This window comes from Centruroides vittatus, unplaced genomic scaffold (genome assembly GCF_030686945.1).
Source record: "Centruroides vittatus isolate TY-2023 unplaced genomic scaffold, ASM3068694v2 scaffold_1431, whole genome shotgun sequence".
Lineage (NCBI taxonomy): Eukaryota > Metazoa > Arthropoda > Arachnida > Scorpiones > Buthidae > Centruroides > Centruroides vittatus.
The window spans coordinates 108,142-133,465 of record NW_027122678.1 but is presented as its reverse complement, the minus strand read 5'-3'; the positions used below and the strand labels follow the sequence as shown (position 1 = coordinate 133,465).

At 30.9% G+C, this 25,324-nt stretch overlaps 1 protein-coding gene across 1 annotated transcript in view; it reads left to right on the top strand.

Annotated features, from left to right (window-relative positions):
* Window positions 1–25,324, top strand: part of LOC136986983 (E3 ubiquitin-protein ligase MYCBP2-like) — a gene marked incomplete at its 3' end in the record, with an annotated part of 256,645 nt that overhangs the window by 123,601 nt on the left and 107,720 nt on the right. The window contains 8 exon segments of the mRNA XM_067284616.1: window positions 1,864–2,073; window positions 4,077–4,211; window positions 6,159–6,337; window positions 11,277–11,413; window positions 11,512–11,612; window positions 12,956–13,168; window positions 19,350–19,599; window positions 21,860–22,093. Coding sequence (XP_067140717.1) covers window positions 1,864–2,073; window positions 4,077–4,211; window positions 6,159–6,337; window positions 11,277–11,413; window positions 11,512–11,612; window positions 12,956–13,168; window positions 19,350–19,599; window positions 21,860–22,093 — 1,459 coding nt within the window.

Sequence of the window (25,324 nt, the reverse complement as noted above, 5' to 3'; positions counted from 1 at the left end):
ACTCCATGTGTCACCTGATTTTTGTTTCTTGGTGTTTCACATCAACCAAAATCACATAATTGCAAATGGAATAGCAAAGAACTCTTCCATCTGTACATTCTCCTTTATCTTTAAACTTATTTGCTAAAATGTTCAGTTTAGATGCGAACAGTTTTGCCATTTTCTAATGTCGCCGACACCGAACAAAAGAAACTGGAACTGTTGTGCTTACAAGCCAGGGTAAGGTGACCTCAATACAGAATTTTCTAGATTGTTCTTTTCTTAGAAAAGAAAACACATGTTGCAGATTTTCAGTGAATCTGTTTACATTCTTAAAACAACCCTAAGGCTTAGTAGTTTAGTCCAGAAAATTCCGCTTTACCTCCTTTTCTCTCAACAAAAGAAGAGAGTAAGCTAATTATTGTATTTTTTTCCTTAGCATATGTGGTCTGGTTTAACAAATTTGTTTTTCCTCTTCAAGTGAATGAATAAAAACTGCCAAAAAAAGAGATAATTGTCAACATATTCTTTGAAAAATGTAAAAAAAGGTGCAAGCTGGGTGCAAACTATGTAGTTTGGGTGCTACTCGCTGTTTTGGGCAGGTTTGCAATTTGGGTGCATTTGGGTGCTAAACAATTTGGCAATGAGTGGGCCTACTGCACTAAAACCAACTTAGTTTGTCTTTTTACACTCTGTCCCTTTCAAAAATCAAGTTGGTGCAGCACCCAAAAATTCAGACCTTAGTTATAAGGTATTAATCTACTAGCCTGAATTCTGGAATCCAAATGCAATACGAGTTCAACCTATCCAAATTGTTTTTTCCTTTTGCAGTTAAATAATATTTTTGAATGATCTTTTTTACATTTCTGAATATTTAACATTACATTGAGAGAAAAAATTTAATTGTAACTTTAAATATTAAAAATTATCAACATAAATTTAAATGTACAGTGGTGCCTCATATAACGTACTTAATCCATTCCAGGTGCACGTCTGTTAAGTGAAACGTCCGTTATACGAAACGCATTTTCCCGTAGAAATACATGTTAAAACATCTAATTCGTTCCGCAGCATAAAAAAATGAACATGAGGTGCATTCTTTTATTCCTCCGCGTAACTCTGCGCGAGCGACATCCGTTTAAAAATTCCTGTGGAACGCGTTCCTAAATTCCGGTGGGAGTGCGTGCTGTCGAACGGCAAAAACAGCCGCTTGTAGCAGTAGTTTATGGTGGAAAGCAACATGGCATCCTCCATGGCTCAGATAGTTTCGTTTCCAGACCCATTATGAATGAGAATGAGGTTTTATGAATGAGAATTTAGAAATTGTGAAAGTGCGAGTTAGCACACGTGGTGATGTAAGTGTCTTTACGAATTTTTTTCGAGGCTATTCTGAATGCTCTTTTAACAAATAATTCATTTTATGGTTAAATTTTACAATTGGGACTCTTCTTTTGCTTTTTAAAGCTCATATTTTAGAATTATAGATTCCTCCATCACGATAATATCGATAGTGCGGGCGCCGCCATCTTTCTTTCTTTCACCGTCGTTCTTAAATGCCTACAAACAGCAGTGCACTCCCGTAGTAGCGGAGACGCAGAGCGACCGCTATTAAAGAACGCACCCATGGAGCAGTCACCAATTATGCCGGAAAGTCCGTTGTTCGCAGCCAGTTCGTCGCTTGAGTCCCGTAACGGCCAAACAGAAAGTCCGTTGTTCGCAGCGTTCGTTATTCGAGGCGTACGTTATACGAGGCACCACTGTATTTTAATTAAGTAAATTGTTGGATGTTTTGGTTTATGTTTAATTTCAAATGTAAAATTTATTATTTTTTTTCGAAAAATCAAAACATATGTTTACATAAATATTATGTTTGTTTCTTTCTAGCTGGACGTCCATAGTTCTACTGGACAGGTATTACATTTAACACCTACACGATTTACTCGAGTTAGTCAGAATCGTACTTGGAATACAGGGAATGGCTCTCCCGACGCAATATGTTTTAGTGTTGATAGACCTGGAATTCTGATTGCTGGTGTTTGTGTATTTGGTGGAGTTGGTAATGAATGGCATTATGAATTAGAGTTGCTCGATGATGTGAGTATTTGTTCACTCAAAATTTTATAAATAGCTAAATCTTATTTTGATATTAAATTAAGGAAAATGATTTTCATATTTTGAAATAAAAAACTTAGTTTTATTTATTTTAAATATATATGAAATAAGATACATATTTGTGTGTCTGATAAAATTTTCATATTGCACTTATTTTAATTTTTAAATTGAAATTTCTTTAGTGATTTAGAGGATTTATTATTATTATTATTATGTTGGGTTTAGTGAATTATACTTGGTTGACACCGGTTGCTGTGTACTATGCCAGACCAGAATAAAAGCATAACAACCAAAACAAGACAAAAATAAAAATACTGTGTCAGTATGTGTGTCTGTATTCAGAAATTTCCTAACAATATGACATGTATTCAATATAGTGGCCTTCTGTAGTGTGATGTATGTGTTTCTATTCAATTGTAGTGTCCCAGGCTTTTGTGCAGTGTGTGTGGTATGGCACCTGTACAGAAGAGAACAACAAGTACAATAAGCACTTTATTCGTCCTCCACAGATGCCTTATTTCCTGGGCGAGTTCTGTGTACTTGCTGATTTGTCCAGTGCATTTGTTTTGTACGTTGTGAGTGTTTAGAATGGATATCTATAATGGATGTCTATAATGTATGTAATTTTATTGTGTTTGTCAATGAGTGTGATGTCTGGTCTGTTGTGGGAAATTGTTTTATCTATGATTCTGGCTCTTTGTAGTATATTTTGTGCGTGTTGTTTTCCAATACTGTCTGTAGAATGTATTTGTAGTATGGTTCGTGGATGTCTAATAATTTGTGTTTGTTTGCAAGCTCTTGGTGTATTATATTTGCTACTTGATAATGTGTATGTAAATAATCTGTCTGTGCCAAGAGGTTGCAACCAGAATTGATGTGTTGTATAGTTTCTGGCATGAAGTGATTAATAAAATACAGCATTTAATTTATTGTTGAAAGCTTTTTTATTTTATTTGGAATAATGATTATTCATACAAAAGTGTCATGACCAGTTTGAAGTGGTAAAGGATCAGCCTGCTTATTTGAGTGATTGGAATTTGAGTCCAAGTTGGAATTTCAGAAATATTTATCGGTGGTTTGACCTATGCCATAATGGGATAGCCAGGTGATGAGGGACTTATTTTCATTACTTAACTTTCCATTGACTTAATCTATGGTAGGCATGAAAAGAAATTTTCTAAATAACTACAGAATGGAAAGATTTAAAAAAAAAAACAAAGTATTCAAAAGAATAAAAATCTTCAGATGTAACACCAAGTAGAAAACATAAATTAATATTTTCTGAAGATACACATTGTGTCCCTTTATGTGTCCCTAGTTTTAAACTGTTTTATAAAATCCATTTGTTCAGATTTATGAATAAAATGTGTAATTGTTTAAGGCAGTTGTTTGGTTGAGTATCTATTTATTGGGCTTTGAGATGTTTAGTGTACTTATATTGGGTTTAGATGTTTATATTACAAATATAATAGAACAAGAAGCTGTAGAAATGATGAACAGATGGATTTTACAGAACAGTTTAGAACTAGGATTGTTTGAGGGAAACATCTTGTATTTGTAGTTTGCTTATTTATAGTTATGGTTGTTTAATATTCTGTGATATAAATAAAACTTCTACAAAGGCAACAACAGTGATAGTTGTAAGCATTTTCATAGCTTTGTAAATTTAAATTTATTTAAATATCACTTAAAGATTTCATTTTTCACCTATAACAATTGAAAGAAAAATAAATATTGACATATAAAACAATGTTACATATCATATAATCATTTCTTGTTGCAAATCAGGTCTACATTGAATATAATTTGTTAAGGATCATTTATTGTAGGCATGACCGTATATTATATGATTATTTAGTTTAATTAGAAAGGAATAGATTTGTATCTATGGCAATATTATATAAAACTTTTAATATTTGAAACTTACAATTTTTTAAAATTTTGTATAATAAAAAGTTAATAAGTTATTTTTTGATATTTTACAGCAAAGTAATGCAGGTAATGATCCATCACATACACAGAGATGGAAAACTTTGGCTATTGTAAGAGGTACCTTTGGCCCTGAAGACTGTTATAGTGATGTTGCAGAGTTAAAATTTGAATGTCCAGTTGCCATTAAGGTATTAATATATTTTAAATATTCATGTTAATAAATTTTAACAATAGGAAAATAATTATTAATTTACAGTAATAATTGTTGATTCATTTAAAAAAATAATAATAATTAACTAAATTAGATATTTTAAGAATAACAATTTATTAAAGGAAGTGAAGTTAATTGATGTATCTCAAATACTTACTCATTATATTGTAGTTTAATAATGATCAAATATGTAATCATTTAAGACAGTGTTTTTCAACCTTTTTCTCATTGCAGACCAGTAATACGACTCTGAATTGTGTTTGTTTATTACACTTATATATGCTTATCTAGAGTTTCCGTACATAACAAAGTATGTATGGTAATTCTAAATTATTATTTAAATATCACCCATATTCAACTGTGCTAGCATCAGTAAGAACAAATATTTTTCTGTGGACTGGTGAAATCATCTCACAGACTGGCACTGGTCCATAAACTGATGCCAGTCTATGGACCAGTGCAATATTATTTCTTAAGAATTATTTCTTAAATGTACTTACATTCCATAATATTTAAGAACTAACAGGATCATAAAATATCTGTATATTCATTATTTTGAGTTTATTGCATTTATGGAAACAAATTACATCGTAATTCATGATTGAATGTGAGGATCATGCAGGAAATAATGCAATTAGTTTTTCCTTATTCACTATTTCTCAGAATTTCAAGTATGTCACATTATTATTGGAGTCATTGGTTGCCACAAACTATATTCAATGTAGTTTCTGTTGAAGTTATGGCCTTATGTCTCTGAGATGTAACAGACTGTATTGCTTTCTGAAATCATTTCTCATGTTTGTCATAGTTACCTCTTAGAAGATTGTCCTCAGGCTTCTTGCCATGAATTGCCATCTTTGTCATCATGATAAAGAACTAAAAAGTCAGAATAAGCATGATATGGGCTGTAAGAGAGATGGGCAGGATGGTATATTGAAGTTATATGATGACCCCTTGGGAATGCATTGAATTTGGATTTGCATTATCATAATAAAGAAAACTTTTGTCACATCTTCATAGGGACACACCTGCTTAACATATTTTATCAGCTTTTATTGATCTCTGTTTAGAATCCACTTTTAAAATTCATGACTTCATTGGTATCTAACAGAAAATACATGGCCTTTCAAAATTAATGCTACCATTTTAAATTACTGTAATTATGTTAATTATTATCTGAGAGATATGTAACATACATCAATGAATAGAGTAATGGTCTATATTTCATTTCCCATCCTCATTTAAGTGTCTTATTGTCTTAAATTATGTAAAACTTGTCCACTAACTTTAGGAAGTGCTGTAAACAAAATTGGAGATTGAGCTATAGAGATAGTATTTTGTGTTTTGCAGTTTGCAAAGTCGGAATCACTTGTCATTGTGCAAAATGAGTAATCTGCAGGAAGTATAGAATTGCAGCTGCTGGAGGAGTGACAACAGACATGTAGTGTGCACAGGAAAAATTTGAGTATCTTCTGGAATTCTGCCATGTGACATTAAGTTCACATGTTGAGAAATTGTAATGGGCAAATGTGAAACTTGGAAAGTTTTCCGATGTTTTAATGTAGATTACAACATTGTCAGATAATAAACATAATTACAATAATTTAAATTCATAGTATTCTTTTTGGAAGACACTGTATTACAACTATTTTTTCATAAATACAACATATTTTTTCCCTAATAAATTTGGCCGAGAAACGAAATGTGTTGTCTTACTTTCTGGACGTCCTTTATATTACCAATCTTATATGAGTAAAATATACATTAATTAATCTGTTTAAAAATTAGAAAAGAAATTATTTTGAGTTTGATTTAAAATGCTTTAACTGCATGAATTTTTGTTGTTAAGCATTGAAAAGACAAAATATTACTGAAATGTTTGATGCTCTATTATAAATAATGCTTTTAATATGTTGGTTTATAGGAAAATGTAAAGTATGCAATTCGTCTTCGAAATCACGGCGCTCGCACGAATAATGGAGATGGTGGTTTAACTCAAGTTAAAGGACCTGATAATACCGTATTCACATTTAGTGACTGTTCTTTAAGTTTTAATGGCACAAATCATACAAGAGGTCAAATACCGCAGCTATTGTATTACAGGTATATATTTTTTGAGTATTTTTTATCAAATATACATTATTTATTTTTTTAACATATTTTATGTATGGTAGACCTTGGTTAACATGCCAAGTTTCTGTTTATTAATTATGGACAACTTTTGTACTATGTTTTTGGATAAAATGATTCTGGAGAAAATCATCAGTAGGTGCTGTGTGAAGTTTTACATACAGCAGGACCCTACTATGGTCCTGCTGTGTGCTGTAAGTATGGATTTGCCACATGTGGTTTTAAGTTCATGCTATTAGAAAACCAAAAATAATGATAAATAAATAAGATAAAAATTCTTAATTGTGTGCTAAATCAGTGGCATTTTTTACAGTGCATGAAGTCTTGCAACCTTTTGCTCAATCATGCTCATTCTTATTCTGAAAGGTTGTCATGTGATTTATTACTTTGTTTGGTACTCCAGAGTTATTACTTGTAACACATTGTGTCCATGTGATATCAATGCTTCTCTTAGTTACATTTATGCTAGAGTAGTGATGCTGGTAGCTTTGAAAAGCCAAATTCAGCCAAATTTGCTATGGTGACATTTCAGAAGATGCAGAAGACATTTCTGTAAAAAATAATTAGTAGCAAAACTTGCTGGTGTGACACTTGGCACTGCAGTTTTATTTGTACAAGGCAGTCATGCTATATAGAGATGTTAGCAATGCAGGGAATACTGTTCAATGTAGTCCTATGAATAGTATGTTTAATGATTGACAATAACTATCCTCTGCAATGCTTCTCACATGCAGTGTGATACTGTTGGACTTTCAGCATGTTCTCAATAAAGCATAATTATTAAGTGTCCTCACAATCAATGATACTGATTAAAATCCAGTGTCAAAAGTGCCAATTTTTTTAATGGAAATGTCTTTTACCTGTCCCAAATTGATGGCATACTGAATTGATTGAATTTTGACTATTTCTCTAGACAACATTGAATAAAGAGTGCTTTAATTACAGTAGTCACCTGATATTTGAATCTCAATTATTTAAATTGTATGATAGTATAACTAATTTCAATAATATAATAATAAGTATTAATAGTTATGTAATATATAATTAATAAGATGAGTGATTATAATTAAAAAATAACAAAGTTATTAATTTTATGATACAAAAGTAGTTTACTTATTTTTGTAAATAGAAGCCTAAAGTCTGTCTTCTAATGATAATTGATATATTTAATAATTAATACATATAAACTTCTTGTGATATTTATTATTAAATTTTTATAAATTTTCTTGGAATTTTTAGATAAATTTTCTTGCATTTGAATGGAATTGTCAATTTAGAAATAAATAATTTTTGATTAAAAAGAATAGACTTGATTAAATTTCAGATCAAACCATTCAATTTCTGGACCTGTGGTCTATCAGAAAGAACACCTTACAACTCCTTGAACTTAGACTAAGTCTGTTTATTTGACAACTATTTACAATATACAGTGGAACCTCGCTTAATGAGTATAATTGATAATGCATTCCACACTGAAAAAATACTCAAATATTTTATGTATAACGTTTATTCAAAGAAAATTGTACAATGTGCATTGTTAAGGAGCATGAATCATCATCATCTTTTCTTCTAGCACAGAATGAACCAACCTGGAATGAGAATTTGATTTGTAGAAAACAAAAAAAAATCACAGATATGTTTGATAAACACTCCAAATGATATGCCAAATTCTTGGGCTATGTAAAGGCTATAATTAAATAATAGAAATGAATTAATCTGACTAAAGGTAGCCAGTTATGCTTCCATCTTGTATTAAATTTAATAATTATAAATAGTTAGTTTTTAATTCAGACATTTCTAAAATTAAATTTGGAATTGGTCATTAAATTTAATACGAGATGGCAGCATAACTGCCTGCTTTTAGACAAATTAATTAATTTTTAATATTTAATTATAGTCTTTACATAACCCAAGAATTTGGCATATCGTTTGGTGTGTTTATTATATAACAGGCTATGGTTGTTGATGTTTATATGTAATATATCTGAACAGAAGTTTGGAAAAATGTGTGATCACAAGCGACACTAAGATGCTAGCAGAATGAGTATTAAACACAGACTGATGGAGCATGCGCACAATTCGGAACTTCCCCTCATCTCGTCGCTCATTGTGCGAAATGTCGCTCATTAAGCGAGATAATCTTTTACAATTTGTTTTGCTCATTATGCGAGGTGTTTGTTAAGCTAGGTTCCACTGTATATAAAGCAATATTTCTTGCATGCTTCTAACAACACAGTCATAGTCCAGGCTTGTTTCTCCTGGTTCCAATGGTCACATTGCCTTATATCTAAGTTTTAGATCCATTAGCTGATCAATCCGGAGCTGTGTCAGTAGCTCTGTCTTGGTTGGCATACCTGTTCCAACTTGTCCAGGATGACTCTCTAATCGACCTTTTCCAGAAAATGTGTTCTGACAAGTGGAACTTGAATTATCTTGTCCCTACTCAATAGACCTCCTTGCCAATTTGGGAATTCAAAAACTGTAAATAATGTTGAATATAAATAAGTACAGTCAAACCTGTTTTTATGCGCTCTTTTTATGTGCGATTTTTATTTGTGCGGTATAGTTGGCGACTAGTTTCGTGCGATTCGTCATGTCTCATGTTGACTTATTATAGCTAAATAAACTTATTATAGCATAAATGCACTTATTATAGTAATATTATTGCATGAATATGCGAAAAATGAAATAATTTACTTTTTAAGTCAACAAAACACCAACTGGACAAAAATATGTAAAACAGACGATAGACCAGACGATGCAGTCAAGTGCTGACATCTGTGTCAATAAATTCTATTTCGTACGGTTTTGAGTTATTTTCTATGTGAGACTTTTTTATGCGGTCCGTGTTGACCGCATAAAAAAAATATTTTTTAATTGTGTTGCGAAAACTATTTTTTACAGCCATTCGTGAAGTTTCGTGCGATTCTTTTTTAATGCGGTCCCTATCCCCCGCATAAAAACAGGTTTGACTGTATATTGATATTAAAACTTATAAGGTAAGTATGCTTCGTACATTATTTTCATATTGCAAGCTTCTTTAGAATGTTGAGAAAGAATGTTCTTTGAATTTTTCAATTAAATTCAATAAACTTTACAATTTTTTAGTCCAATTTTCTGTTACAGGAGTGGTAAGATGCAAATGTTTACAATTGTTAGTTTTTTAACAGTATTATTACATCAGTTTCTCATACATTTTCTAAACATGAGCAGATCTCTGCATAAGTCAGAAAGTGTTTTGTCTGTGATCAAAGTTTAAAGAAATTGCATGACCTCTAAACATGATTTTTTGGAAATATGTACAACTCAGCAAGGCCGATGTCATGACAAAACTGGAATTTTTAAATTCAGTTTATCCACCAAGATGTTTGAGGTCAAAGTTCACCATATAAAATCTATAGGCCAATTGTTGGTTGTAAGTTGATTACATGCTACATGACAGTTTAGAGTTTTTGATTGCTATAAATTTATATAGATCTCTATATGGCAATTTTTATTTTAGATTTAGATTAATTTTAAACCATTTTTTCATAGTTTGTTTTCTATACTGCAGAGCTCAGTCTTGTTTCCCTAGAAAATACCTAGTAATAAGACTGCATTGCAGACTCTTGTACAATGAAATTTTAAAGTAGTTACTTACTTAATTTATTCGGTACAATAAAGAACAATTTCTCTCATTACCTGGAGATTAGAATACAAGGTTTATAGAACAATTGTTAATTTTGAGACTAAGAAATAAGACTATGTTAACATTTACAATGAATTTTTGAAAATAATCATACAAATTAAATATTTACTTTACATCAGATCTATGTCAAGTTTTAGAAATTTATTTTTAAAATAGTGTAAAACTGTTCCACACTAGCAAGGATTTCCCTTTGTATGTCCACATCTCATACATGTATATTCTCTATCCTTAACATAAGCTCACAGAAAAAATTCAGAGGGGTTATGTCAGTGAGCATGGGGGCTAGTGAGTGGGACCGTCTTGAGCTATCCAGTGGTTGGGAAATGTGGTGCCCAAGAAAGTACTTATAGTTACTCACCAATGTAGTTGTGCACTGCCCTGCTGAAAAAATGCGATGTCATTTTCTAACAGGACACTGGACAGGTTGATGAATGTGCGGCAGAAAATTGAGTATCACCTAGATGTGCTGCAGGTGATGAAAAGTGCACTTGTGAGAAGTGCACTGACATGCTGACTAGAACTGTTTGCACTTACCTACTTTTTGATGCAGGAACAGTATCTTTAAGTTTCACACTGTTTTAACCTGCCTTGCGTTGTCCCCGAATATTTCCTTGTCTGCATTGGAATGTTTTTGATACTAGATGTTGCAATGCATCATAATTTTTATATTTAAAACAAACTTTTGAAATATAATTTTTTTGTTTTTATATTTTTAGGTGTTGAGTTTTTTTGATTTACATATTGCTGAGTGAGTTTACTTTAATATATTTTTCACTATATTTATTTTGTTTGTGCAACATAAAAAAATAATTTTTAATGACACAGTAAACACGATTATATTTAAAAAAAAAAATTTGTTAGGTTTAACATTGATGAAAATTCAACATGGTGTCACAGGCAACGGAGAAGAATTTCACCATTGGATAGGTTAAAAATAAATTTCTAAAACTCAACATAGATTTAATGGACATTCTGTATATAATCTTATTGATCATCTTCGGAATGTTCTTTCTAAATGTCTCGAAGCTTGCATGTAACAAGCAAAGTGCTTAATCAAATTTTTCATTTTGAATTTGGGTATTGTTAGTTATGTGAAAATAATTTATGAAACAATGTTAATTCCAAAAAAAAAAAAAAATATGATTTCATTATCTCATTTTCTTTAATTTAGTAATTTCATTTTTTTCTAAAGTTAATAGTTTCAATATATATTTTCTGTTTTAGCACTCCTCAAGATTCAGAAACTTTACAAAATAGTCGAGATTTAGCAGAACTACAAGCCAGAAAAAACGCTTTGTCAATTTGCAGTGCCATAGTTAAATCTGCTTCTGATCTTTTGTTAGAAGCTCAGTCAGAAGATGGTAATACTACTAATATTTTAAAAAATATTTAAACTTATATTTTAGAATTTTTAAAAATGTAACTAATAATAATTATTATTATTATTATTATTTTTTAGATGAAGATATCTTAAATAGCATTGGTTCTTCTCATCTTGTTACAATGCTGTTACCTTTAATTTTGGCTCATTTGGGACCAGTTGCTACAAGTGATCCTAGAGTAAGTCAGATTAATTTATTGGCCAGTGTATAAAATTTATAGTGATTAACATTAAAATGGAATTTGTACTTAATTAATTTCACATTGGATATTAAATATGAAAGTATAAATTAGGTGAATATGTTAACACAAATAATGTCTTTATACAGGATCTTTCAAAATGAATGCTACCATTTTAAATTACTGTAATTATGTTAATTATTATCTGAGAAGTATTTGATGTATATCAATTGATAGTTCAAATGTTTAAGTTTTAGCTTTTATCTGCATTGAAACATCTTGTCTGTTGCCTTTCGGAAGTGCCATAAACATAAGTGGTGACTCCACAATAGAGAAGGCATTTTGTATTCTGCAGCTTGCAAATTCAGAATCATTCTGTTCTGTTAGTACTGTCAATATCTACAAAGAATGTTTGTCTTATATGGTGGATCACTTTAAAATTGTCTATGAAACTCATGTTTCATAATGATAACTTTGTGAACTGCAGAACACAAAACACCTTCTCTGTTGTGGAATTGTCATTTTTGTTTATGGTATTTTCTAGAAGTAGTAGACAGGAGGATATTTAAATGCAAATGGAAGATGAAACTCGGGACAGTTACCCTATCAATTGGTGTAAGTGCGCATACTTTTTATGTAATAATTAACATAGTTACAGTAATTTAAAATGGTAGCATTTATTTTAGATGATCTTGTATATAGATTTTTTTAAGCATTTTGAGGTTTGTTGCACAATTACTGAAGAATGTATTAATTAATAAGATTCTTACGTGATATAACACAACTGGTGGAAAATTTCTGCATATTGTAAATTTACAAGAGAATTGTCTGAAACTACACTATTTTACTGTATTGTTTAGCTAGAATCTTTTCTCATTCAAACAAACATTTCTAAAAATTACATTTTTTCTTTTATTTCCTTTCTCTTTTAATTCATAAATTTAAGCTTGCATTATCATTATATTACTTTCAATTTTGCATAACTTTGCCAAGCTTACAGCATTTAATTTAGATGTTTTTAGAATCATAGGTAATTGTTTTGGAAATTCTTGACCTAACTAATGTATCATAAAAATATCTTTTGAAATTATTCATGATTTTAAATTGTGTTAAATATGTGAATTATCTAACTTCTGCAAGTTAATTTATTTGAAATGCATTTGAATCTCTATCCTGTTGTGAATTCAAGATTCAGGACAAAATTGATACTTCACATAAAAATCTATAAATGTTTTAGGATATTCAGTTTATAATTCTTTGTTTTTTATTCTGAAAGTTGTTTTATAGTGAGATTCAAAATATAGAGAGTTCAAAATAACCATATTGTACTTATGTTCTTTCAGAGTGCTGTTCAAGTATTAAGTATGGTTCAAGATTTGCTTCCTCTTGTTGCAAATTTAAATAAAAGAGGAATTAAAAGTTTGCCATCTCCAGCTAAAACATTAGAATCAAACAGCAGTGATCACGGAGAATCAAATTTGTCCACCACTTCTAATCATTATGCAATTGTGGAAAGCGATCATCCGTATAGACCTGCGACAATAGCAAATTACAGGGTATGATTTTTGCTATTTCTATTGATATTTTGGAAAATTTAGTTAATGATTCATTATTTAAAAATTAAAAATATTGTAATTAAAAAAAATTATTTGTTTTTTAAAATGTCTATTAAAGCAGATTTACAGATTTGATATTCACTGAATGTGGAACAAACATTTGGCCAATACCAAGTAGTATGGGTAATTTACTTGTGACTGATATTTGAGTATTTGTTTTTTTACACTTCTTGTCAGTATATTGTACTGAATCAAGGGGAAAGAATAGGCAATTATTCAAAATCAGCAAATACTGGATGTGTGGTACTGTCTTTAGATAAAATACCATAATTTGTCTGAAGTAAATGTAAAAAGATTGAAAACAGTTTCATATTTTAAATATTACTGTTTGATTATAAAGAAATATGTGCCAGTATGTGGTCAATAATCATCTTACATATAAGAAATTTCCATTAGTTTGAAATTCATGGGACGAAATAATTGCAACTTTAAATTATTGAATTTTAAATTATCCAAGATTTACATATTTCTGTATAATACACCAAATGCCATGTAACCAATGTAATTTATTAAGCAAATGGAATTTAGCTACTTATACAGAATGCTATTTTTCTTTAAATAATAATAATAATAATAACAATAAACATTTACTAAGCATAAACAACTTCATCCTAAATCCGCCACAGAAAGATTAACCCTTCCACGTAAAGAAGGCGGACGTGGCTTGATTGACATAATTAACCTTCACTACAAACAAATACAGTCACTGCGAGAGTTTTTTTATAAAAAACAGGAAACATCACAATTACATAAAGCAGTAACTCTAACAGACTCAAATAACACACCATTAAACTTACACTCACATCATATGGACACAACACAACATATAAAAAGCATAGACACCATTAAGCAATCGTGGGCTCGAAAGGCACTCCATGGCAGGCATCCTTATGATCTGGGCCAGGATTTTGTTGACAAAACTGCGTCAAACAGCTGGTTAGCTCGGGGATGACTCTTTGGGGAGACTGAAAGATTCATGATTGCCATACAGGATCAGGTCATAAATACTAAAAACTACAGAAAACACATACTGAAAGATGCAACACTCACAAATGACACATGCAGAAAATGTCACATCATGCCAGAAACCATACAACACATCACTTCTGGTTACAAGCTCTTGGCACAGACAGATTATTTACACAGACATAATCAAGTAGCAAATATAATACACCAAGAGCTTGCAAAGAAACACAAAGTAGTAGACATCCACGAACCATACTACAAATACATTCCACAGACAGTATTGGAAAACAACACGCACAAAATGTACTATGACAGAGCCATAATCACAGATAAAACAATTTACCACAACAGACCAGACATCACACTCATTGACAAACACAATAAAATCACATACATTATAGACATATCCATTCCAAACACTCACAATATACAAAACGCATGCACTGAAAAAATTAGTAAGTACACAGAACTTGCCCAGGAAATAAGGCATCTGTGGAGGATGGATAGGGTGCTTATTGTACCTGTTGTTCTCTCCTCTACAGGTGTCATACCACACACATTGCACAAAAGCCTGGGCACATTACAATTGAATAGAAACACATACATCACACTACAGAAGGCTACTACATTGAGCACATGTCATATTGTGAGAAAATTCCTGAATACAGACACACACACTGATACACTTCTTTAATTTCTGTTTTGGTCACTATGCCTTGACTTTGGTCCAGCATAGTACACAGCCACCGGTGTTAACCGAGTATATCTCACTTAATCAAACATAATAAACTGTAGGTAAACAGCATGTGTCCAGTGAGATCCTCACAGGTTGCCAGATAGGTTTTGTAAAAGGTAAAGCAGAAATCTTCAAAATGTAGCCCAAATTATTTTTAAAGTTGTCCAAACTATAATAGCCTCAAGTCCTATAAATATCTCAATTTGCTACTCATAGTCCAATCTTGCAATCCTGAAATCCAGCCATATTTTATGAAATGAGAGGAAAAAAAGGTAGTCCATATGTAAGGTGACACCTGAAAATGTTTTACTGTAAAGACAGTCATATTGACCAGATAAGAGTTATTCTCGGTCTATTGTTCTCTTATAGCATGGAGGCACTTTGATCTGAATGAAAGAATTAACATGTTCATATTACAGTTTGGACATAATTTTCACTTCAAATTATGAAGTAGCCATATTTCTAACTAACCAAATTCCTTAACATGTATCTCCACCCGGGACAAAAGTACAGTTACTAATTAATGGGGTTTCTAACTATCTGAGTTTGAATTAACAAGGATTTTCTGTATCTCTTTTAATAAGAATAATATATTATAAGGGATATTTCACTTTTTATGATTTATCTCTACTGTAATTGGTGTTAATGAGAGTTATTCTATTATTTTTTTGATTTATTGTCTGTATCCAATATTATTTACTGGTTCTCTTTTTACTTTCTTGGCTGTTATGTATACATGACAAAGGAAAGTATCATAATCATGTGAAATTTGTCTTAAATTTTTTTGCAAATTTTCATGTTTTGAGACCCCTTGAACCCAAAAAAGTTGAAAAACAGGAAAAAATTCTCGAGTGTGTGAGTTGAGTGTCTATATCATTTTATATCTCAGGATGTGGTAATGATTAAGAAACAAAATTTGGCATGGTAGCTTGTGTATAAGGGACATTGATGCTGTTAAATTTTGATGATTAAAGGTCATAGTGGCATAGATGATTAAAGGTGGGGAGATAGTGGGCAGTCACATGTCATAGCTTGAGAGGAATTGTATTTAATGAAGATTTTACTTGTTATTAGCATTTACAAGTTTGTATAAAATTCATCCCTATCCCAACATTAAGCTTTTTGTCATTTTGTAATAATAATATAAAAAAAATTTTAGTAATAAAATCTCATAGCAGATGGTGCCACACACAGTTTTCTTTATTATGATTAATAATATAAAAGTTATTTTTTAAATAAAATTTTATCACAGCCAGGATTATGCAACTCATTGCTAGATTTTTTAAACACAATATTTTTACCATTTATAATAAATAAATTATTGATTTTCATATATTACACTCTAAATTTAATTAATTTTTATTTACAGTTTTGATCACTTCATTCCCATCAGTTAGAAAATTGAATAAAAAGTTTAAAGATAAATTTTAGTTATGAAATTTGTCTTGAAACCAATCTATTTAAATAATTATTTTTATGTTTTATGTGGAATAATGATAAGGATATATATAAAATATATATAGGAAGGGGTGTTTCATGTAAGGTGTTAATCAGGGCCTTCTGACCCTAAGCTTTCCATATCGTCTCGTCTTTCATCTATGTAACTCTGTTCTCGAGATTAAGGAAAGATGGATAGGTGGATGGATGACAGTGGAAATTTATAGGTTTACAATTTTTTCAAATTGCAGCCCAATTATGAGGAACTGGAGGATTATTTTGATGTCAGTTTTCTTCTAAACATTTCAGTAATTGAGTAACCAAGTTTTGTCAAACAGACTAACATTTTTGATGTTATTTTAGCACATGCCTTTCTTATTTTTTTGCTTCATATGTTGAATTGTGATTGATTGTTGAAACAGAATTTGATCCTTTATGAAACCCTGTATGATACATGTATGAAACCCTTTATGTTTTCATTTTTATTAGATCATTTACTTTCAAAATTTGTATGCTCATAACTTTTGAAATTCTCATTGTTTTGAAAAATCATTCTGAATAAAAGTTTAATAATTTTTTTAACAGAATATACAAAAATTTAAAAAATTGGTGGTTTTATTTGAAATTTTGAAATTGTTTTCTTCCCTTCCAGAAGCATGTTTTCCAATTTATTGACTTAAACATCTTACATGAAATATTCTTTATACATGTTCAGTACAGTATTTTACTTTAAAAAGAATTATGTCAAATTAGATAGGCTGTGCTGAAATTTGACAATTATATTAACATTTTATATCTGAAAATTGTAAAGAAAATTTCAGAAGAAACTGGATGAACATATAAATAACAATCGACACTTTAAATTACTTCAGCAAGTATAGTTTAATGAAAATGAAAATACCTTTGACTAGTTAATGAACCTTCATCAGTTGTTGAACACACAAACAGTATCAAACATACAAAAATATTTTCGATCCACTTAATGAATCTTTATATTTATTTAATCCAGTTAATGTATTAGATTATAGTTTCATTCTTCAATAATTTTTGCAGTAATTTTGTAATTATTTATAATTTCTGTTCTGTTTTAAATTTAATTTGTATGTTCAATACCATTTGTGTGTTTAGCAACTGATAAGATCCACAAAATTTGGTTGAAAGTGTTTTTTGTTTTCATTAAGTTGTACTTCCTGGAGTAATTTACTGTGTTGTTTTTATTTATATCTGCAAAAATTAAGAATAAAATTCAGGAATATATTAAAGATTACATTAAATAAAAGATGTAGAAAGACACCAACCAATGCCGAATTATCAGGCTAGAAACGGCTATTGCAATATTAATAATTTTAAGATAATTTGGTACTAGAGTTAATGGCTGTTGAGGGTTGTAATGTAAGCTTATATATACTGGAAGGGGAGATCGGACCAGAGGTCCAGGCAGCGTAATTGGCAATGCATCTGCACGGATAGCAGAAGTTGCGGGTTTGAGTCCCGCTTCGGGTTGATTCTTTTCTTTCAGTTAGGCCTAAATTTATTTAAAATTATTTAATTAAAATTCTAATTATTAAATTTAGCAAGAGATGGTCTCTAATGCCTAACTCTAGTACCAAATTATCTTAAAATTATTAATATTGCTATAGTCGTTCCTAGCCTGATAATTCGGCATTGGTTGGGGTTTATATGTATAACGAGTTAGTTGTTGTTTATTTATATAGATGTAGAAAGAAGAACGTTTTAAGAAAGATGTTAAATATAGTAAACATTATGCTAATATTAATTATATACAAATCACTGTTATTTATTAAAAGAATAATGTAAAGTAGTACTATTTTTAGTAGCTTAGGAAACCGACTATAATTGCGGTCGGTAAAACTTACGTTAATCTAACGGGTACTTTACGCGGATTCGAGATTAGTTTGCCAGGCCTGGGCTTTTAAGCATGCACCGAAAAATTAGTAATAATAACGATAAATATCAAGTCAAATCAAAAGTTCAAATATATTTAATTAGCAACTAGAACGTACTACGTACAAATGTCAATAATCCAAACAAAATTTATTAACGAAAATCAACAAGTCAACCCGACAATAAACTTAGCTTAACTTAATAGTAATTCCCCTTTGAAATTCGACAAATCAAATACTTAGCAACTATGAACAAAATCTCTTACTAATTAAACGTCTATCCGTCACCTCACTATACGAAGAAACTACTTCCTCAATCCTTTCGATATCGTCAAACTGTCAATCGAACTCCTCTTTAACACCTTGGATCGTCCAATTATCAATCTGGACTTCTATCAGAAAATACTTCGCTTGCGAATCTACCTCGCTCTCAAAGTCGCCTTGATTTGGAATTCACCTCTCTCTCCTTCGGTTAACGTACGGGTTTTATACTGTGAGGTGACGTCACACTTGAGCTGGGTTACTCCCCTTATTTACATACTTAGTTGCTAACATTAACTTTCTTTTTCTGGCAGCTTTAAGTTTCCGACAAAGCTTATAAACCGTTTACAAAATATTTATCATAATTTTCTGGGATGTTTAAGACGGTTTATCAAGTATTTCTCTACTAGTGATTGTGGGGACTCCCCCTCCATTTTTTTTCTGCGGACTGTTACTTCTGCCGGGCAGCGCAAGTGCGCAAGATGTTTCCTATGGCGCTTATTTCTCCGTGAGTTGTTTTATCTTCATTTTTCATTACTAACAAGAGAGTGGTGGGGAACCTTCGTCCTAAATAAACATAAACCCCAAACAAAAGATAATAAAACGGAAATAATAATAAAATAAAAATAACGTTCGGACTCAGTTCCTTACAATAATTGTGCTTATTATATCTAAGGTGTTATCTTTCTGAGAGAGAAACTGTTTAAATTACAGAATTATTTTATATTATACAAATAATTCTACATAATTTTGGTAACTTGTAAAATAAATTTTAAATTAATACTAATGAAAATGTCTAAACTTTTTATTATATTAGGTTACCTTTCCTCCGTCAGTAAAATGGCTATCATTGGAGTTCGATCCACAGTGTGGAACTGCTCAAGCAGAAGATTGTCTCCAGTTATACATACCTAGCATTGATTCCAATGGCATTTGGTTATCATCACAGGCCATGAATATTAATGGCTCTCATGACGATGATGACGACTCCTACACACCGTATTGGCCAGTTCTTCGGAAGTTTAGTGGAAATACCGATTGGCCTAATGCTGCACTTATACTTCCTGGTATGAACTTTTTAATTTTCTGAATAAATAACAAATTTATTCTGTAAATTTTTTTTCTGTAATGAACAGTTACATCTCATGTAAGTCTAGTACTTGTGATGCTGAGTGTCCCGTCCTGATGAGCAAGGTGCTTGCTAGCATTACAACTTTGAATTGCGGTATTGAGGGTGGTATTTGAATTGATGTGATATCATTGTATGGTATTTTAGTTAGTGAGTAAGTTAATGTTAAAAAAAAAAATACAAAATAAAAAAAAAAAGAATTTGGGGTCTTGCTCATTTCTCCTTTGTCAGTCCATTTGTCTTGTCTAGTTTGTCGTCGTGTTCATTTGTTTTTACCCTGTCTGTCTAGCTGTTAAGTAGTATTAAGATTTGTGATTGCATTCAGTTTCATTAGTATTAAGTAGGTATAAGTCTTCCTACTAACAGCCACTTGGCATTAACTTCAACACTTAGCTATTCGTGGCAGCACTGAATCATTGGTGTTTGCTACACTCAGGTTTTCTTTTAGACCCTTTGGGGGACTACGGCCTTGCAGCCTACAAACTGCATGCCAACATCAAACATAGAGGGTACTGTACCATATGTATGCCATTCAGAGGGATCCTACCTTTCTCTACTGTCTATCTCCTCTCCCTCATGTTTCCCCCTTTCCCTTACTCTCTTTTCTGCCTGCTAAACACTTTGTGTACGACTGAAGTCTTTCTCGTATGTATGTATGTATGTTTCATTGTATGGCTGCATTTATTTATGTAGTGAGTGTGTAGAGAAAATGATGTTACAAGCAGCTATCACTACACATCGCTGCTTCATAGTTTAGAAATGCTTTCTGTTTGAGCTAAACATGGATGCCATGATCTATCCTTTAATTTTAGTTACAGCTGAAAGTAATGTTTTAGTTAGAGAACTACAAATATTTAAATAAAGATATAAAGAGTTGAGCATTTTTCTTTTAAAAAATGTGAGCAAAGTAAAGAGATAGGAGATAGATAATTATATTTAAAATATAGTATTTTCTTATTCTTTAGATAACTTTCAGAGTTATTTTATAGAATTTAATCCTCCTTAATCTTTCTATAATATTTTTATCAATGTTACTTCGACTTTTTTATTTTCACAGTATAATATCATGTTATACACACAAGCATCCATTTTGCTTTACACATGTAGTGGGCGTAAAAGTTGCTTTATCATTGCTGCAGTGACCCCTTGCAGCAAACGTTTAGAAATGGTTTGCTATATTATAGCAATACATTTTGGGACCTTCAAATGTTGAGAAATGCAAAAAAATTTGGTTTTTTTTTGTATGTATGTATGTATGAATGTTTGTGTGGAAGGGCATGATTTTGTTCACCCACTATGAAAGCTTATAACTCCTGTGCTTTCTGTAAAAAATTTCAGAAATTTTGCAGGGAGGTCTGTGTATTAAGGAGATTGATGCTATTAAATTTTGGTACTTAAAGGTCAATGGCATGGGAAGATAAAGGAGACCGTATGTTATGTCTCAAGTAGGTGTTGAGAGATGGTGCCAACTTATTCAGGATAAAACTGCCCAAGAAAAACTTTGTGGGGAGTTGTCTTGCCCAGCTCAGCAGCTAACACCTTAACTGCTAGGCTGTGTAAGTCAACTGAGTTGTTAAGATATCTGAAGGCAATTGAATGATTAAGGGTTCCACCATTTGATTGTCTTTAAGGTATAGATTACAAAAGCCTATTTCACTTCTATAATCTGTGTATTCAATTAAATATCAAAGCCAAATGACCTGCTGAATTGTCAGGCTATTTTCAGGCTACTTTAATAAATAGTTATCAGTTAATTTTAATTTAACTAGAGGTAGGCAGCTAAGCTGCCATCTCATATTAATTAATAATTAGCATGATAACTATTTATTAATGTAGCTTAAAAATAGTCTGATAATTTAATAGATTGTTTGGCTTTTATTAATTAAATTGGATTTTGAGTTGGTGATGATAAGTAATTAGATGTCAAATGTTTAAGTATTCAACTTTTGATTACAATAAAGATTTGACAATTCAAGAATAATTAAGAATCTTAAATGTATAAAAATTAGTGTATATAATTTCAAAATATTAAATAAAAGGTTTATTATTATATATATATAATAAGAATGTAACTTATTATCTGCATAATAAATCTCATATTTAATTATTTAGTTTATAATTTTTATGTTTTGGAGGAATTACTTGATTTGTAAAATTTGAACTATAATGATGATAATTAAAATTATTTATACTTTTAGGCAATGAGGTAGTGTTTTCATTAGAAACTGCATCCGATTATGTTAAAGATGACAAAGCTTGCTTTTATGGATTCAGTTGTCAAGTTGTAGGATTTGAATGTCCTCAATTAAGTGGCCATAGTTTTAAATCTGGATCATCTCTTGAAGGCTTGCGACATTTAGAAAGAGAATTAGCCTATCTCGGAGGAATGTGTTCCGCATCGCTTATGAGAAGAGATTTACTTTTACCTCCCGGTTTGTATATTATTATAATAAGTATGCAGTAATCATTAAATATTCAATTTTTACATATTTTTTGATAGTTTACTAAAATAAAATAATTAAAAGTTGCAAGTTTTCAAAATAAACTAGTCAAATGTATCACACAATGATGATGATGATGATGAAGATTCATCATCATCATCATCATCATCATCATCATCATATTTTTTGTAAATTAATTAATTTACAAAAATTATGCATGGTAATACTGTATTTTATTTAAACAGACATTTTTAACCTCTTCCATAGTTTTGCATCAGGTTTTAATGTATAAAATTAGAAGATTTGAACTGATACTTCTGACCTTTTGGTACCTTTCAGAATGACGCAGACCTACGAAATGGTTTGTTTGAATGAAGTACAGCGTTGCTGGAAAAAGTATTTAAGGTGTTGTTCAATTTAAATTAGTTTTAGCTTTGGTGGAAATGCTATTTATATATGCAAGGCAATGCCAATTAGGTAAAATGACCTTCCCCAAATAATAATAGAATTGTTTCAAAATATAACAGAAGTAAAAGCCAAAACATAATAGCACAACGGTAGAAAATCAAATTATGATACATATAGAGCATTCTTACAATACCATTTGTATTTTCAGTAGTCAAGATGTAGTAGGTTCTCTACAGTTTTGACAGGATAAACTTGTAAAAGGTTATCTGGGATATTAAAAAACTAAAAAAAGGGAAGAAGAATTTTGATAATTAATTTGGTGCTAAAATAAATAGGGGAAAAAGACTGTTATAGAATTTATAAATAAGTATTCTGTTGAAATATACAATTTTCAACAACAAACCTAAACAAGAGCATTCAATATTGGAAGAGTTAGTAAAGGTAAATTTGAAAGTTTGTTTAATAATAGATGGATTTGGAAATGTCTTTTATAAAGTGTATTAGAGACAATCAAGTCATCCTAAATATTATTTATTCGTAATTATTTTAACTTCACATTTTTTTCCCTGCTTATCTGAGTCCAAATGAAATGTAGCTCATTTTCCTAATCTCACACTACAAGTTTTCTTTGGGTTTAATGTGAAAAATGCTGTTTGGTCTCTCCTCTACCTTGGTCCATTGATAAACTAAAGGTGTGCATTATCAATACCATACAAATTATCACCAGTAACCTATACATGCATGCAGGAATTGGACTAATGGCTTGATATCTGCATGGTGACAAATAGGGATGTCTTGATACCACAAAAGTATTAATACCATATCATTAATAGTTTTGAAGTATTGATACCAGCCGGTATCGAAATGGAATATTTTTCCAGTTGTCGCCGTTCAGTCCATGGTTTGATTTTGAAACATTTTGTGTAATTAAAACTTTTAATTTTAACATAAATAACATACATTATTCTCATTAGTTATTATTAACAAATTATTAAAACTGATTTTAAGAATAAACTAAATGCTACAATATTGTATCAGTTCACTTAAGATTTTAATATATTTTTAAGTTTTTCAAATAATTGGAAATCTATTTATAAGTAGTAATCTGAACTCTAAACATACTGTATGTAGATTCTGAAAATGAAATTTGATGTAATAAATTTATTGATTTTTGGTCATTAATACTAATTATATTGGTTTAACTTAACTGAAAATAATGTAAGATTCAGTTTTGGCTAAAACTGACTTTAAAACCTGGGCCATATTCTGGTCACTTATCTCTTGTCTCTTCTTTCAATGACAAATGATATCAAAACAGTGGCAATTTTGGTCACTTTTAATGATCTTGTCTTAGTTGATGACATTACGATACTACTAGGTTGATTATACATGTTTGGGTTATCTGCGCACGCAACACGGTATAGAATTTTAACCAATGAAATTGTAAAATTTTTAAATATGCAGAGTACGTAATCATGGCAAGGAAAGCACGTGTTCAAATAAAGCACGCAATTTCAACAAATGCACGTTTTTTGTTTTATAATGTTTTAACAGATTGTAATGTGAATCTTTCTCTTAACAAATAAAAATTTTAATAACCTAAGTTAGAAAAGTGCATGAGTACTTAGATATTTTTCAAAATATTACCATCTAATTACTCCTTAACTATCTAAGTAAGATTAACATCAAATCTGATAGTTCAGTAATTTATGTAGGATAATTAAAAAAAAAAAAAATGGAATCAGTGGCATTTCTGAGTAGGCACTGGAAAAAGATCGGAAGCATTTTCTCTCAAAATAATCTTTCCTGAGATAGAGAACATTCTCTAATACAAGTGTACAGTGCGAGTAGCATCCAGTCATCCATATTGGATATAAGGAAATTGAGGCGAAAGACGAAAGATAACTATCCACTCGTCTCTGACAGACGAGAGAATCATCAAGAGAAAAAGTTGTCCAGAATCACGTTTGGAGAGATGTGATGATCTCTCGAGATGTAAACAAATGATTAGCCAATCAGCGACTGGCTTGTGAGAGACAAGAGACGACGACCAGAATATGGCCCCTTGTTTCTGTTTTGGATTCGGCCGCAAAATCCAATTTTGATTGGATCTTACCTGTCTGTGAAAAATGTAATGATACCAGATTCAATACCAGAGGAAAACAATCAATATTGGTATCAGAGTAAATTTCAGATTGTGCCATTTGATTTCCAGATTTGTGGTCTGTCAGAAAGAACACTTTATGACACCTTTAACTCAGCTAAGTCCATTTATTTGATGACTATTTACTATATATACAACAATATTTCTTGATTGCTACTAACAACATAGTATTACATCAGGCTTGTTTCTGATTTCGTTCCAATAGTCCCATTGCCTTATATTCAATTTTGAGGGTCATTGGTCAACCAAATCCAGAGCTGGGTCGGTAACTTTCCTTGGTGGCATACCTGTCTCAACTTGTCCAGGATGACTCACACTAACCGATCCCTTCCAGAAAACGTGTTCCAACAAGTGGAAACCTGAATTATCTTGTTCCTACTTGATAGGCCTCCTTGACTTGACATTTAATATCGAAGAAAAGTATCAATACTGCAAATACTGACAACACCACCATATCAGGATGTCCCTAGTGACAAATCAGTATAAAAATTCTTTTCCTACAAGTTACAGTGATATTTATTAATCCTGACAATCATTTTGAAAAGTCCTGTAAATTATATTGAAGATTTATTAAATTTTTAAACAGTTTGTAACTTTTATTTTAACCTAAATTTAAAGATTACTTTTAAATTTAGATTAAATTTACTTTG